The sequence below is a fragment of the Mustelus asterias genome, unplaced genomic scaffold (assembly GCF_964213995.1).
Source record: "Mustelus asterias unplaced genomic scaffold, sMusAst1.hap1.1 HAP1_SCAFFOLD_248, whole genome shotgun sequence".
Classification (NCBI taxonomy): Eukaryota; Metazoa; Chordata; class Chondrichthyes; order Carcharhiniformes; family Triakidae; genus Mustelus; species Mustelus asterias.
Window position 1 is genome coordinate 89855 of NW_027590217.1, and position 17780 is coordinate 107634.

The 17780-nt window shown below is 47.3% G+C and overlaps 1 protein-coding gene across 1 annotated transcript in view; it reads left to right on the top strand.

Annotated features, from left to right (window-relative positions):
• The window catches only part of LOC144485922 (immunoglobulin gamma-1 heavy chain-like), a 37621-nt gene extending 20102 nt beyond the window's left edge, over positions 1-17519 (top strand). The window contains exons 5-9 of the mRNA XM_078203984.1: positions 3089-3388; positions 10472-10774; positions 10865-11182; positions 16309-16629; positions 16789-17519. Of these exons, the coding sequence (XP_078060110.1) occupies positions 3089-3388; positions 10472-10774; positions 10865-11182; positions 16309-16629; positions 16789-17171 (1625 nt within the window). The 3' untranslated portion in view covers positions 17172-17519. The remainder of the gene's footprint in view (positions 1-3088; positions 3389-10471; positions 10775-10864; positions 11183-16308; positions 16630-16788) is intronic.
• Positions 17520-17780: the final 261 nt, after the last annotated feature.

Below are 17780 nucleotides of genomic sequence, written 5' to 3' on the forward strand. Positions count from 1 at the left end.
GTGGTTTTAGCTGGGGGAAGGGTAATTATGAGGCTATTAGGAGAGAATTAGGAAACATAGGTTGGACTAGGAGATTACAGGGACTGGGAACGTCCGACATGTGGAGTTTTTTCAAGGAGCAGCTACTGCGAGTCTGTGATAGGTATGTCCCTGTCAGGCAAGGAGGAATTGGTAGGGCTAGGGAACCGTGGTGCACCAAAAAAGTTTCTTTGTTGGTTAAAAAGAAAAAGGAGGCTTATGTTCGGATGAGACGTGAGCACTCGGGTAGTGCACTAGAAAGCTTTAGATTGGCTAAGAGGGAGTTGAAGAGCGAGCTTAGAAGGGCTAAAAGGGGACATGAGAAGACTTTGGCGGATAGGGTTAAAGAGAATCCTAAGGCGTTCTATAGGTATGTCAAGAACAGAAGGTTGGTTAGGGCAAGTTTAGGGCCAGTTATAGATGGCAGAGGGAAGTTATGTGTGGAACCGGAGGAGATTGGTGAAGCATTGAACCAATATTTCTCTTCGGTGTTCACGCAAGGGGACATGAATATAGCTGAGGAGGACACTGGGTTGCAAGGGAGTAGAATAGACAGTATTACAGTTGATAAGGAGGATGTGCAGGATATTCTGGAGGGTCTGAAAATAGATAAATCCCCTGGTCCGGATGGGATTTATCCAAGGATTCTCTGGGAGGCAAGAGAAGTGATTGCAGAGCCTCTGGCTCTGATCTTCAGGTCGTCGTTGGCCTCTGGTATAGTACCAGAAGATTGGAGGTTAGCGAATGTTGTCCCATTGTTTAAGAAGGGGAACAGAGACTTCCCCGGGAATTATAGACCGGTGAGTCTCACTTCTGTTGTCGGCAAGATGTTGGAAAAAATTATAAGGGATAGGATTTATAGTTATTTGGAGAGTAATGAATTGATAGGTGATAGTCAGCATGGTTTTGTGGCAGGTAGGTCGTGCCTTACTAACCTTATTGAGTTTTTTGAGAAAGTGACCAAGGAGGTGGATGGGGGCAAGGCAGTGGACGTGGTATATATGGATTTTAGTAAGGCGTTTGATAAGGTTCACCATGGTAGGCTTCTGCAGAAAATGCAGATGTATGGGATTGGGGGTGATCTAGGAAATTGGATCAGGAATTGGCTAGCGGATAGGAAACAGAGGGTGGTGGTTGATAGTAAATATTCATCATGGAGTGCGGTTACAAGTGGTGTACCTCAGGGATCTGTTTTGGGGCCACTGCTGTTTGTAATATTTATTAATGATCTGGATGAGGGTATAGTTGGGTGGATTAGCAAATTTGCTGATGACACCAAAGTCGGTGGTGTGGTAGACAGTGAGGAAGGGTGTCGTAGTTTGCAGGAAGACTTAGACAGGTTGCAAAGTTGGGCCGAGAGGTGGCGGATGGAGTTTAATGCGGAGAAGTGTGAGGTAATTCACTTTGGTAGGAATAACAGATGTGTTGAGTATAGGGCTAACGGGAGGACTTTGAATAGTGTGGAGGAGCAGAGGGATCTAGGTGTATGTGTGCATAGATCCCTGAAAGTTGGGAATCAAGTAGATAAGGTTGTTAAGAAGGCATATGGTGTCTTGGCGTTTATTGGTAGGGGGATTGAATTTAGGAGTCGTAGCGTTATGTTGCAACTGTACACAACTCTGGTGCGGCCGCACTTGGAGTACTGTGTGCAGTTCTGGTCCCCACATTACAGGAAGGATGTGGAGGCTTTGGAGAGGGTGCAGAGGAGGTTTACCAGGATGTTGCCTGGTATGGAGGGGAGATCCTATGAGGAGAGGCTGAGGGATTTGGGATTGTTTTCGCTGGAAAGGCGGCGGCTAAGAGGGGATCTTATTGAAACATATAAGATGATTAGAGGTTTAGATAGGGTGGATAGTGATAGCCTTTTTCCTCTGATGGAGAAATCCAGCACGAGGGGGCATGGCTTTAAATTGAGGGGGGGTAGTTATAGAACCGATGTCAGGGGTAGGTTCTTTACCCAGAGGGTGGTGAGGGATTGGAATGCCCTGCCAGCATCAGTAGTAAATGCGCCTAGTTTGGGGGCGTTTAAGAGATCCGTAGATAGGTTCATGGACGAAAAGAAATTGGTTTAGGTTGGAGGGTCACAGTTTTTTTTTTTTTATTTATTTTATTTTATTTTTTAACTGGTCGGTGCAACATCGTGGGCCGAAGGGCCTGTTCTGCGCTGTAATGTTCTATGTTCTATGTTCTAATTGTAAATTCTACCTAAAATGGCCAAAGTCTCAGCAACAACGTTATGAAGTGATATCCAATACTGTTCTGGCCACCCTACTATAGAAAGGATATTATTAAACTAGAAAAAGTGCAGAAAAGATTTACTCGGATGCTACCGGGACTTGATGGTTTGAGTTATAAGGAGAGGCTGGATAGACTGGGACATTTTTCTCTGGAGCGTAGGAGGCTGAGGGGTGAGCTTATAGAGGTCTATGAAATAATGAGGGGCACAGATCAGCGAGATAGTCAATATCTTTTCCCAAAGGTAGGGGAGTCTAAAACTAGAGGGCATAGGTTTAAGTGAGAGTGGAGAGATACAAAAGTGTCCAGAGGGGCAATTCTTTCACACAGAGAGTGCTGAGTGTCTGGAACAAGCTGCCAGAGGTCGTAGTAGAGGCGGGTACAATTTTATCTTTTAAAAAGCATTTAGACAGTTACATGGGTACGATGGGTATAGAAGGATATGGGCTAAATGCAGGCAATTGGGACTAGCTGAGGGGTTAAAAAAAAAGGGCGGCATGGACAAGTTGGGCCGAAGGGCCTGTTTCCAGGCTGTAAACCTCTATGCCTCTATGACAATCTCAGACTGGTTCTCGGCACTGTGAGATTGTCAGATACCAGCAGGAGAAAGCTGACCTTGTACAGCAAGTCACTCAGGAGCTAAAACACTGAAGGATTCTCGCTGTTTGTCAGAATCTAGAACTAAAAGGTTCAGCGAATATTTCAGGAGAAGCCGGTCAAATGGACCAATGAGAGGTTGGCATGGTGATGGTTACTCTGGATGTTAAAGGATAGAATATGTCTTTCCTGTAGCAAAACTATTGTGTCATCTGAAACATGCTGAAATGTGTTACAGGTCCGAACGTCATCCCCCTTGTCCCATCCGCGGAGGTTATCTACAATCAAACTACTGCTGTCCTGGGCTGTATGATATCTGGATTTGCTCCCGACAGCATCCAGGTTTCCTGGAAGAAAGGCCAAGTGGGTCAAACAGGTGTTGTTCTCCCTTCCAAACAGAGATCTGGCGATACATTCGAAACGGTCTCTTACCTGACAGTCCCTGTGGCGGATTGGAAGAGAGGAGATGTCTACGTTTGTCAAGTGACCCACACACCTTCGAACTTCAACCGCGGGATCAGCTTGAGATACCGAGAGGGTAAGTGGTGTCTGAGAGAGGAAAGGAATATCCCGTCAGTAATTCAGACTTGTGTTCACTTCATGGGCAAAGACTGTCCCTCAATTCAGAATCACTGTCCCCAGTAACAACCCTGCAGTGAGAGGTGAAATGTTTAGTGTTTGGTGTTTTGACATTTAACTGACACTGAAGGGGAGTAATTTGAAGGGAATGCAGGAAGCAGAGGGAAACTGCTGGAATTGGGTCACTGTCTGTTTCCCAGCCTTATCCAATGGGACTCTCTGTGACTCGAAATGAAAATGGGGCTGGGTGTGAAGTGGTTCACCTGATAACATCCCATCTGATACCCAACACATCGAATCCCATCCACAGTTCAAATCAGCTCCCAGCGTTCCCTTTTCTACTGCCTCCCAAACGCTGCGTCATCCAAGAAACCTTTCCAGTTTTGCGTTTGAAGGATTTGCCGGGATTGGCCTCACCGTCTCCTGAGCCTGCTCCAGAAATCACCCAACTGACTGCTCATCAATTCATTCCCCACATTTTCCTTTTCGATAGAACTCCCCCCCCCACCATTTGCTTTTATCAGACGTGGTACAGAGTAGAAGAGCAAGGAGGTCATGTTGGAGCCGTACAGAGCGTTGGTGAGGCCACAGCTGGAGGACTGTGTGCAGTTCTGGCCACCTCACTATAGGAAGGATTGATCGCACTGGAGGGGGTGCAGAGGAGGTTCACCAGGATGCTGCCTGGGAATGGAGTATTTGAACTATAAGGAGAGACTGGATAAGCTGGGTTTACTTTCTTTAGATCAGAGAAGGCTGAGGGGGACATGATTGAGGTGGATAAGATTATGAGGGGTTTGGATAGGGTGAGTAGGGAGTAGCTGTTCCCCTGGGTTGAGGAGTCCTACATTCTCTCCGTAACCCTTCAACCCATTACCAATTAAAAATCAGTCTAACCCCTCCTTAAATTTATTCACTGTCCCAGCATCCACCGCTCTTTGGGGCAGCGAATTCCACAGATTCACAATCCTTTGGGAGAAGTCGTTTCTCCTCAACTCTGTTTTAAATTTGCTGCCCCTTATCCTAAGACTCTGACCTTTCGTCCCAGAATGCCCCACAAGAGGAAGCGTCCTCTCCACGTCTACTTCATCCATACCTTTTATCATCTTGTACACCTCATTGTGATCTTCCCTCATTCTTCGACATTCCAGAGAATATAGGCCTAAACTGCTCGATCTCTCTTCGTACGACAAACCCCTCATCCCTCAATCAGGAGGGAGCAGAGTTTTAGAGTGAGGGGTAGGAGATTCAGAGGGGATTTGAGAAAAGAAAATCACGCAGGAGTTGGTGGGAATCTGGAATGCGCTGCCTGGGAAGGTAGTGGAGGCTGGAAACCTTACAACCTTTAAAAAATATTTGGAGGGTGTTGTGGGAAAAATCCACTCATAGTCAGATCTCAAGGTTCCAAAATACAGTTTATTCAACGGAGCTCCGTGGAGACAAGGCACGAGTCAGTAGCAAACCTTCTCTCCGTAAAATGTCGGGAACGGTCCATCTTTATACTTTTTACACAATAGATGGACCGGAGATTTGAACATTATCACATCGTTATAGGCAGATACAAACAGATACAAACATTTAACATAGTATTGTTCTTATGAATGGGTATATTTCCTATGTCTGTGGCTATCAATGGTTGGTTTCGGCTCATTCAGGTGCGAATCGGTTTTCCTGCATTCATATTTTCCCGCTCTTCCTATGACTAATCTACTCCCTTTGTCTTGGGTTTTCCCTTATCTAAAAGATGTCTCGATCCTTGGCTGGCTTCCTGAGGTGTTTGTTAACTTTAAATCACTGTCTGTGATTCCAAATGGCTTGTCTGTTGGGTTTGATTTCAAGTGATCTTTGTCTAAGTGGAAGCCGGTGTCTGTTTTATGGTTCCTTTCCCAGTTAACTCTTTATGTGCCAGGCAGTTATTTTAAAGTGTGCTTTCCTTACGTTTTTCCCCTTACAGATGGGCACTTGAAACATCATGGGTGGGATTTTCCAGCCACGCTCGCCTCAAAACCGGGACCCCCCACCCCCCCTGAGTCAATAGACCTTTGCGTGGTCAACCCCGCCCTCCCGCCCCCCCCCCCCCCCGCCCCCACTCGCTATGATTCCCTTGGTGGGCGGGAGGGGTGAATTCCTCCCCATGACATTCATGGGGAGAAGTGCTGGAAAATGGGATTAGCGCGTGTTTACTGGTGGTTATTGTTGGTGCAGACTCGATGGGCTGAAAGGCCTTTTCTGCGCTGTATGACTCTCTGACCGCACCTCCCCCCTCGAAGCTCAGATCAATTTCCTCTGACCGTTCTGGACAAGGTGAGTCGGCTTTTCAACATCAACATGATCCGGACCCTTTCGGATCCTGAAAAGGCAGGACTGAGCTGAGTTCCGGGGCCGTGTTGTTCTCCCACTTTCCCGGCACACGGGAGGGGGAGTGAAAATGTGTAAGGCTTAATCTGCAACTCTTCCAATTCCAGGTGGAAATGCAAATCTTCCAGATCTAGGTGCTAATGTTGCTAGCACTTGTCCTCCTTGCACTTGTGCTGGGTGTGTGCCGAAGATTGTCTACAAGACTAACCTCAATGTGACCCTCGAAAGTGGCGACAACCTCCAATTTAACTGTCGCCCTCAAATTTGTTCAATAAAGCATTGACTGTGAATGGAATTGGCTGTTGAATGTTATTAAGAGCCATCCAGGAGGTTCAGATCCAGCCCATGGTGTCTGTCAGAATGAAAGTGTCAACAATGCAAAAAGCAACAGCCATAGTTTGGGTTCCCCCCCCCACCCAACCCACTCCTGAACTGTGAGGAGGATGCAGAGATCCTTCAGCATGATCTGGACAGGTTGGCTGAGTGGGCTAATCAGTGGCAGATGCAGTGTAATTTGGATAAGTGTGAGGATATTCACTTTGGAAGCAAAAACAAGAAGGCAGATTACTACCCGAATGGCTGTAAATTGGGAGAGGGGAGTGTGCAGCGGGACCTGGGTGTCCTTGTGTACCAGTCGCTGAAGGTAAGCATGCAGGTGCAGCAGGCGGTAAAGAAGGCAAATGGTATGTTGGCCTTCATTGCGAGAGGTTTCGGGTACAGGAGCAGGGATGTGTTGTTGCAATTATACAGGGCCTTGGTGAGGCCACACCTAGAGTATTGTGTGCAGTTTTGGTCTCCTTTTCTGAGGAAGGATGTTCTTGCTCTCGAGGGAGTTGCAGCGAAGGTTTACCAGGCTGATTCCGGGGATGGCGGGACTGATGTATGAGGAGAGATTGACCAGGTTAGGATTGTTTTCCCTGGAGTTCAGACGAATGAGGAGGGGAATCTCATGGAGACTTGTAAAATTCTAACAGGACTAGACAGGGTAGATGCAGGGAGGATATTCCCGATGTGAGTGTCCAGAACCAGGGGCTCACAGTCTGATGAGTCGGGGTAGACCATTTAGGACGGAGGTGAGGAGACATTTCCTCACCCAAAGAGTGGCGAGCCTGTGGAATTCATTACCACAGGAAGTAGTTGATGCCAAAACATTGAATGTATTCAAGAGGCGGCTAGATGTAGCACTTGGGGTGAACAGGGTCGAAGATTCTGGGGAGAAAGCAGAATTAGGCTGTTGAGTTGGACAGTCAGCTATGATGGTGATGAATGGCGGAGCAGGCTTGAAGGGCTGAATGGCCTCCTCCTGCTCCTATCTTCTATGTTTCTAATCTAAATGGTCATTTTCTTGTGAAATGCTCCAGGTCAGATTGAATAGGAACCTGACCCCAGCGCCTGACCATTGTCTCTCAAAGTCTGTCAAGAATTAGAAGCACGTTTGTCACCCAGAGAGACGATGAGGTCGGGATCTGGTGGGTTGGGCCTCGTTGATCCAGTAGAATGGTGTGATTGGCTCCTCCAATGGTGTTGGCCCTGTGGCAAATCGGTGATTCAGGACACAAGGATTTAACTGGTGCCCTGCGCTATCTGCGCAGTTTTAGATTAAATTCTGGGTTGCAGAAACGGAAACAGTTCCCTTCACTCCTGCAATCCTGGAGACTAATATCAGTCAATGACAGAAACTCAATCTTCACAGGAAACCAAGTTTGGGGAAGACCACAAGATATAGGAGCAGAATTAGGCCACTCGGCCCATCGAGTCTGCTCCGCCATTCAATCCTGGCTGATATTTTTCTCATCCCCATTCTCCTGCCTTTTCCCCATAACCCCTGATCCCCTTATTAATCAAGAACCTATCTATCTCTGTCTCAATGACCCGGCCTCCACAGCCTTCTACGGCAAAGAGTTCCACAGATTCACCACTCTCTGGCTGAAGAAATTCCTCCTCATCTCTGTTTTAAAGGATCGTCCCTTTAGTCTGAGGTTGTGCCCTCTGGTTCTAGTTTTTCCTACCAGTGGAAACATCCTCTCCACATCCACTCTATCCAGGCCTTGCAGTATCCTGTAAATTTTACTAAGATCCTCCCCTCATCCTTCTAAACTCCAACGAGTACAGACCCAGAATCCTCAACCGTTCCTCATACGACAAGCTCTTCATTCCAGGGATCATTCTTGTGAACCTCATCTGGACCCTTTCCAAGCGCATCCTTCCTTAGATATGGTGCCCAAAACTGCTCACAATACTCCAAATGGGGTCTGACCAGAGCCTTATACAGCCTCAGAAGTCCATCCCTGCTCTTGTATTCTCGCCCTCTCGACTGTGTTTTTTCAATTTCCTCACACTGGGTAAATGGAATTAAATGTCCCGCGTCTAATAATAATACAATTATTTTACAAGGTTAAGGGGACTTTTCACAAACCCTGCCAGGTTTCCTGACAAACTTGGAAAATGGACTCCGACTTGGTGATGAACAGAATCAGCGATCCCAAAGTGGAAGGAAATTGGTGAACGTTTTGTTTCAAAGACAAGAGAGAGAAACGGAACGTCTCAACCTAATAAAAGAGCCAGTCCTGTCAGACCGACAGTGTGTGCTGAACATGAGCTGAAACTGCAGCCGCAAGGGGTGATGACTGGTGGACAAGAGAGATTTTTATCCAGACACAGATATAGTCATCCTGTCTCTCTGTGAGCGTTAATATTACATCAAGAGAGATCAGCGTGGATCACAGCACTTGTGACTCATAAAATAAATGTTATTTTAATAGTGTAGGATGTGGAGGCTTTGGAGAGGGTACGGAAGAGGTTTACCAGGATGTTGCCTGGTCTGGAGGGTATTAGCTATGAGGAGAGGTTGGAGAAACTCGGTTTGTTCTCACTGGAACAACGGAAATTGATGGGGGAGGGGCGACCGGATAGAGGTTTACAAGATTATGAGGGGCATGGACAGAGTGGAGAGTCAGATGCTCCTTCCTTAGGGTAGAAAAGTCAAGTACGAGGGAACATAGGTTTAAGGTGCGTGGGGAAAAGATTAGAGGAGATGTGCGAGACAAGTTTTTTTACACAGAGGGTGGTGAATGTCTGGAAGGCGCTGCCCAGGGAGGTGGTGGGAGCAGGTACGATAGCAGCATTTAAGGGGCAACGGGATGAATACATGAATAGGATGGGAATGGAAGGATACGCTCTCCGTCAGTGCACGCGGTTTTAGTTGAGGCAGGCATCATGATCGGCGCAGGCTTGGAGGGCCGAAGGGCCTGTTCCTGTGCTGTACTGCTCTTTGTACAGCACACAGAGTAAACTGCTGGATATCTGAAATGCCAATGTCCTTGAGGGGAGGCGATGGCCTTGTGGTATTATTGCTCGACTATTAATCCAGAAACTCAGCTCATGTTCTGGGGGCCCAGGTTCGAATCCCGCCACGCCAGATGGTGGAATTTGAATTCAATAAGAAGTATCTGGAATTAAGAATCTACTGATGACCACGAAACCATTGTCCATTGTCGGGAAAACCCATCTGGTTCACTGATGTCCTTTAGAGAAGGAAATCTGCCATCCTTCCCTGGCCTGGCCTACATGTGACTCCAGAGCCACAGCAATGCGGTCGACTCTCAACTGCCCTCTGAACAAGGGCAACGAGGGATGGGCAATAAATGCTGGCCAGCCAGCGACGCCCATGTCCCACGAATGAATTGAAAGATGAATATAAAACAGAAAATGTGAACAATTCAACGTTATCTTCCCGGGCCAGTAACTCTGAATGAAACTGGGGAAAGTACATGTTGTGCAGAAATAATCCCAACCTGCAGGAAGAGGGGGCTTGTGTTACTTCCTCTGATTCCTGGGGGTTGTTCTCCCAATGCAAACTAACCATCTTCTTTCACAAGGAATTACCGTCAATGGCAATGTGCATTGATATAGCGCCGTCAATGTCGCAAACCATTCCAAAGGGCCTGACAGGAGCAAAATCAAAGGGGAGCTGACACTGAGTCAGAAGGAGAAGATATTGGGATATACCGAAAGCTTGGCCGAAGAGGGAGGCTTTAAGGAGAGTCTCAAACGAGGGGAGAGAGGTGACAGGTCGCTGAGGATTGGGCAGTGAGTTGCAGAGATTAGGGCCCAGATGGTTGAAGGCACGGCCACCGATGATGGGGGGAAAGGAAGCGAAGGATGTACCAGAGACTAGAGTTATACAGGGTTTCTGGACGGTGTAGGAATGGAGAAGATTACAGAGATCAGGAGAGGTGAAGCCAATGGAACATTAGGATGAGGATTCTAAGCCCGAGGTGATCCAGGTTCCTCACACGACAAGCTCTTCATTCCAGGGATCATTCTTGTGAAGCTCCTCTGGACCCTTTCCAAGGCCAGCACATCCTTCCTTAGATACGGGGCCCTAAACTGCTCACAATACTCCAAATGGGGTCTGACCAGAGCCTTATACAGACTCAGAAGTACATCCCTGCCCTTGTATTCTAGCCCTCTCGACATGAATGCTAACATTGCATTTGCCTTCCTAACTGTTGACTGAACCTACACGTTAACCTCAAGAGAATCTTGAACAAGGACTCCCAAGTCCCTTTGTGTTTGGAATTGGAAGCCCCATCTCTCCACAGGTGCTGTCAGACCTGCTGAGTTTCTCCAGCATTTTCTGTTTTTGTTTCAATTTCTCTGAACTTTTCCCCTTTCCCATTCCCAGAAATGTCTGTCTTGATCCAAACTCCTTCCATCAGAGAGGTTTGGATGAACAAGACGGCTACCCTGGAGTGCTCAGTCGTCTGTTCTGATCCGAGCCCAATCCAGATCCTCTGGGAAGTGAGCGACAAGAGGAGAAGTGACGGAGTTTTGACTCGTCCGCCCACAGGGGAAGGGAGCCTGCACATTATCGTCAGCCAACTTCGAACCAGTGCAGAGGAGTGGGAGAGCGGGGTGGAGTTTGTGTGCTCCGTCCACGGTGCTGCCTCGTCTGCACCGGTGTCGAAACGGATAAGCAGAGCAAAAGGTGGGCAAACATTCAGAAATTAATCATCTGACTTTGGTAAGCTTGAGGGGGAAAAGTTTAACACTTCCATTGTTTACCCATTTGTTCCAGTGAAGCCAAAAAGTCCCACAGTTAGACTGCTGCCCCCAACAGAAGAAGAGATGAAGAGTAAGAACACAGCCACACTCGAGTGTTTGATCACTGGATTCTACCCAGACCTCGTGAATGTCACCTGGGAGAAAGATGGTGTTCTCATCTCCTCCAAGACGCGTGCTGGGCTCACCGCTCTGGAGCAGACAGAGACATTCAGTGTCAGGCACTACCTGACTGTGAGTACAGTGGAGTGGAGGAAAGGCTCAGCTTTCACCTGCGCTGTGTCTCACCCACCCTCCCACTCCAACGGCAACGAGACAGTGAAGAACATCCAAGGTATGACCCTGGGGCCCCAACTCCAAAATTAACACTGTTTATCCCTGAAGCTTTAAACTCTGTGAGGGTCAGGAAGTTTAACACGGACAATGTCCGCGTGTTTATGCAGTGGGTGTTTGCGTGGGCCAGTCATCCAGAGGCCTGAACACAGAAAGATACAATCGCATGAATGTTGTACCTTTCACATCTTCAGGATGTTCCAATGTGTTTCACAACCAGTAAAGTACTTTCCATCAGGTGTAGACACAGCTTCAAGGCAAGGAAAATGTCAGCTAATTTGCCTATAGAAATTTGATTTGATTTATTAGAACCATAGAAAATTACAGCTCAGAAACAGGCCTTTTGGCCCTTCTTGTCTGTGCCGAACCATTTTTTGCCTAGTCCCACTGACCTGCACTTGGACCATATCCCTCCACACCCCTCTCATCCATCAACCCGTCCAAGTTTTTCTTAAATGTTAAAAGTGACCCCGCATTTACCACTTTATCCGGCAGCTCATTCCACACTCCCACCACTCTCTGCGTGAAGAAGCCCCCCCCTAATATTCCCTTTAAACTTTTCTCCTTTCACCCTTAACCCATGCCCGCTGAGGTTTTTCTCCCCTCGCCTCAGCGGAAAAAGCCTGCTTACATTCACTCTATCTATACCCATCAAAATCTTATACACCTCTATCAAATCTCCCCTCAATCTTCTATGCTCCAGGGAATATAGTCCCAACCTATTCAATCTCTCTCTGTAACTCAGCTTCACAAGTCCCGGCAACATCCTTGTGAACCTTCTCTGCACTCTTTCAACCTTATTTACATCCTTCCTGTAACTAGGTGACCAAAACTGTACACAATACTCCAAATTCGGCCTCACCAATGCCTTATATAACCTTACCATAACACTCCAACTTTTATACTCGATACTCCGATTTATAAAGGCCAATGTACCAAAGGCACTCTTTACGACCCTATCCACCTGTGACGTCACTTTTAGGGAATTCTGTACCTGTATTCCCAGATCCCTCTGTTCAACTGCACTCTTCAGAGTCCTACCATTTACCCTGTACGTTCTACTTTGGTTTGTCCTTCCAAAGTGCAATATCTCACACTTGTCTGCGTTAAATTCCATTTGCCATTTTTCAGCCCATTTTTCTAGTTGGTCCAAATCCCTCTGCAAGCTTTGAAAACCTTCCTCACTGTCCACTACACCTCCAATCTTTGTATCATCAGCAAACTTGCTGATCCAATTTACCACATTATCATCCAGATCATTGATATAGATGACAAACAACAATGGACCCAACACCGATCCCTGCGGCACACCACTAGTCACAGGCCTCCACTCAGAGAAGCAATTCTCCACAACCACTCTCTGGCTTCTTCCATTGAGCCAGTGTCTAATCCAATTTACTACCTCCCCATGTATACCTAGCGACTGAACCTTCCTAACTAACCTCCCATGAGGGACCTTGTCAAAGGCCTTGCTGAAATCCAGGTAGACAACATCCACCGCCTTCCCTTCATCCACTTTCCTGGTAACCTCCTCGAAAAACTCTAATAGATTGGTCAAACATGACCTACCACGCACAAAGCCATGTTGACTCTCCCTAATAAGTCTCTGTCATCCAAATGTTTGTAGATTCTATCCCTTATCACACCTTCCAATAACTTGCCCACCACCGACGTCAAACTTACTGGCCGATAATTTCCCGGATTTCTTTTGGAACCTTTTTTAAACAACGGAACAACATGAGCCACCCTCCAATCATCCGGCACCTCCCCCGTGAATACTGACATTTTAAATATGTCTGCCAGGGCCCCTGCAAGTTCAACACTAGCTTCCCTCAAGGTCTGTGGGAATACCCTGTCCGGTCCTGGGGATTTATCCACTCTGATTTGCCTCAAGACAGCGAGCACCTCCTCCCCTTTAATCTGTAAAGGTTCCATGACCTCCCTACCTGTTTGCCCTATTTCCGTAGACTCCATGCCTGTTTCCTCAGTAAATACGGATGCAAAAAAACCATTTAGTATCTCCCCTATCTCTTTTGGTTCCACACACAGTCTACCACTCTGGTCTTCAAGAGGACCAGTTTTATCCCTCACTATCCTTTTGCTCCTAACATACCTATAGAAGCTCTTTGGATTTTCCTTCACTCTGTCTGCCAAAGCAACCTCATGTCTTCTTTTAGCCCTCCTGATTTCCCTCTTAAGTAGCTTCTTGCATTTTTTATACTCCTCGAGCATCTGATCTGTTCCTTGCTGCCTGTACATTTCATACAACTCTCTCTTCCTCTTAATCAGTGTTACAATCTCCCTCGAGAACCAACGTTCCTTATTCCGATTTACTTTGCCTTTAATCCTGACAGGAACATACAAACTCTGCACTCTCAAAATTTCTCCTTTGAAGGCCTCCCACTTTCCATTTACATCCTTACCAGAGAACAGCCTGTGCCAATCCACACTTCCCAGATCCCTTCTCATTTAATCAAATTTGGCCTTTTTCCAGTTCAGAACTTCAACCCGAGTACCAGATCTATCCTTATCCACGATCAGGTTGAAACTAATGGCATTATGATCACTGGATCCAAAGTGTTCCCTCACACTCACATCCATCACCTGCCCTAACTCATTTCCCAATAGGAGATCCAATATCTCATCCTCTCTAGTTGGCACCTCTATATACTGATGTAGAAAATTCTCCTGAACACATTTTACAAACTCTACCCCGTCTAAACCTTTAACAGTATGTGAGTCCCAATCTATATGTGGAAAATTAAAATCTCCTCCTATCACAACTTTGTGTTTCTTGCAGTTGTCAGCTATCTCTCCGCTGATTTGCTCCTCCAATTCTCGCTGACTATTGGGTGGTCTATAATACAACCCCATTAATGTGGTCATACCTTTCTTGTTTCTCAGCTCCACCCATAGGGCCTCTGTAGACAAGCTCCCTAATCTATCCTGCCTGAGTACCGCTGTAACATTTTCCCTGACCAACAATGCCACCCCCCCACCTTTTATCCCTCTGCCTCTATCCCGCCTGAAACATTGGAACCCTGGAACATTGAGCTGCCAGTCCTGCCCCTCCTGTAGCCAAGTTTCACCAATGGCTATAATGTCATATTTCCACGTGTCTATGCTATCTATTATTGTCACATGTCTTGGTATACAGTGAAAAGTATTGTTCCTTGCACACTATACAGACAAAGCAGACTGTTCATAGAGAAGGAAAGGAGAGAGTGCAGGATGTAGTGTTACAGTCATAACTAGGGTGGAGAGAAAGATCAACTTAATGTGAGGTAGGTCCATTCGAAAGTCCAACAGCAGCAGGGAAGAAGCTGTTCTTGAGTCGGTCGGTACGTGACCTCAGACTTTTGTATCTTTTTCCCGACGGAAGAAAGTGGAAAAGAGAATGTCCGGGAAGCGTGGGGTCCTTAATTATGCTGGCTGCTTTGCCGAGGCAGCGGGAAGTGGAGACAGAGTCAATGGATGGGAGGCTGGTTTACATGATGGATTGGGCTAGATTCACGACCCTTTTGTAATTCCTTGCGGTCTTGGGCAGAGCAGGAGCCCCATACCAAGCTGTGATACAACCAGGAAGAATGCTTTCTATGATGCATCTGTAAAAGTTGGTGAGAGTCGGGGCTGACACGCCAACATCGCAATATGGCGATCAGGTAATCTGCTAAATATTGACTACTTTCCCCTTCTTCAAAACCCTGACAAGAGGATCTGTTTCTTCAGCCTGAGAAGGGGCCTTGGTTTCAAGTCTCTTTCTGAAAGACGGCACTGCAAACAGTGCAGAGTTCCCTCAGTACTGGTTGGCCATTCTTGCTCATGTACTCAAGTATCTGTCATGGGGCTTGAACATGCAGCAATATAGATGAGGCAGCCCGGCTAACGCGCCAAGGCTGACATGGCCAATTAATGATCCAGAGAACTGAGTTCAAATCCAAGACAGCTTGAGAACTTGAATTCGGTTTTAGAAAGTAAAAGTTGGAAATTAAACGCTGGCATCAGTAAACCAGAAGCTGTTATATTGTCGTTAAAAACCCAACCGGTTTGTTAATGTTCCTTTCAGGAAGGATTATAGATTAGAATCCCTACAGCACAGAAGGAGGCACTTGGAATATTGTGTTCAATTCTGGTCGCCACACTACCAGAAGGATGTGGAGGCTTTGGAGAGGTGACAGAAAAGATTTACCAGGATGTTGCCTGGTCTGGAGGGCATTAACTATGAGGAGAGGTTGGAGAAACTTGGTTTGTTCTCACTGGAATGACGGAGGTTGAGGGGTGACCTGATAGAAGTCGACAAGATTACGATGGGCATGGACAGAGTGGATAGTCAGAAGCTTTTTCCCCAGGGTGGAAGAGTCAATTACAAGGGGGCACAGGTTTAAGGTGTGAGGGGCAAGGTTTAAAGGAGATGTACGAGGCACGTTTTTTACACAGAGGGTGGTGGGTGCCTGGAACTCACTGCCGGGGGAGGTAGTGGAAGCAGATACGCTCGTGACTTTTAAGGGGCATCTTGACAAATACATGAATAGGATGGGAACGGAGGGATATGGTCCCCGGAAGGGTAGGGGGTGTTATTTCAGTCGGGGCAGCATGGTCGGTGCAGGCTTGGAGGGCCAAAGGGCCTGTTCCTGTGCTGTAATTTTCTTTGTTCTTTGAGGCCATTCACCCATCGAGTCTATACCGGCCACAATCCCACCCAGGCCCCATTCCTGAAACCCCACATATTTACCCTGCTGATCCCCCTAACACTAAGGTCAATTTAGCACGGCCAACCCACCTAACCAGCACGTCTTTGGACTGTGGGAGGAAACCGGAGCACCCGGAGGAAACCCATGCAGGCACGAGGAGAACTCCACACAGACAGTGACCGGAGGCCGGATTTGAACCCAGGTCCCTGGCGCTGTGAGGCAGCAGTGCTAACCACTGTGCCTACTGTCCTGACCCTGTCTGCCTCAGATGTGGCTCCAGGCACAAACCAATGTGGTTGCCTCATAAGTGCCCTGTGAAAGAGCCCTGTGAGCCACTATTGTACCTGTGGCGCCGGGCATGAAACACCAGCCTTGCAAAGCCACGTCCACATCCCATTGGGGAATCATGAAATAATCATTGTAATTTCTCACCCAGGTGAGTGTTTGGACACTGGGATCTCAGTCACCTTAAGGAAGCCTCGTTTCGAAGAGATCTGGAGGAACAGGACGGCCACTATTCTTTGTGAGATACTTCATGGTGATTTGGAGGGAGCCAGGGTGACCTGGCTGGTGGATGGAATTGTGAGAGAAGATGGAGTGAAGACTCAGAGTCCCAAGAGACATGGAGACAGAGACGTGATCTTCAGCAGACTGACGGTCCCTGCCGCAGAGTGGGAGAGCGGGGTTGAGTATTTGTGTTCAGTGGAGGACAAGAGTTTGCCCACGCCGGGGAAGAGGTCAATCAGGAAAGCCCAAGGTACGTGTGGATGGAATTAGTCATAGAGTGGTAGCGGTTTACAGCGTGGAAACCCGCTGTGCGACCGTGCCGCCCTGTCTCCCTCACCCGGTTTGCGTCAGTGGGTAAATACAAGATGAGAGAAAGACTCAGTCTAACCTATGTTGTCTCTTTTTCCAGTTGAGGTTAAGACTCAGCCTCAAGTCTACCTCCTTCCCCCTTCGTCGGATGAGATGGAGACGGATCAGACTGCGACCCTGGTGTGCCTGGTGACCGGATTCTCCCCCGCAGAAATCTACCTGGCCTGGATGGCCAACGACACTCTCCTGAAATCGGGATTCGTGAACCAGCCGGTGACCGAGGACGGCCGCAGCGGCTGGAACTCGGGCAGTCAGCTGACAGTCTCTGCGGACGAGTGGAACAGCGGCACCACTTACTCCTGTGTGGTGGGACATGAGTCAGTCACAACAAACCTGTTCAGGAGCATTAATAAATCTCACAGCAAACCCACCCTGGTCAATGTGTCACTTGTCCTGACCGAGAGCTATAAATCCTGCTCATAACATCTGGCGATTCAATCACCCATTTATATAATCCTTGTGAATGGATGGTTAACGCAGCCAGAGGATTGTTGTGATCACAAGAACATCTCTCTTCTGGTGACAGGTCACAGAAAACGGCAACAAAATCTGACCTTGCTCAATAATTGAGAAAAAAAAACTATTGGGTGATTGAATCAGACACCTAACATCCTTTTCTCCAAATGTCTGAAGGTCCTGAGTTCCCTTTGCAATATTTTTCTGCTGCGTTTGATCGAGTGTGAAAGCTGTGTGAGATCCCACAAAGGGTTAATTGTATGTGGCAAAATGTCAATGTCCTGATCCAGTTTCAATAAACGTGATGTGAAAAGGTTTCAGTTTTGAGTCTTCATTGTTGGTGCGTTTTGAGAAACAGTAAATGAGTCAAACTTAAAGTTTATTTATGAGTGTCACAAGTAGGCTGACATTAACACTGCAATGAAGTTACTGTGAAAGTCCCCTGGTCGCCACACTCCAGTGCATGTTTGGGTACGCTGAGGGAGAATTTAGCATGGGCCAATACACCTAACCAGCACGTCTTTTGGACTGTGGGAGGAAACTGGAGCACCCGGAGGAAACCCACGCAGACATGGG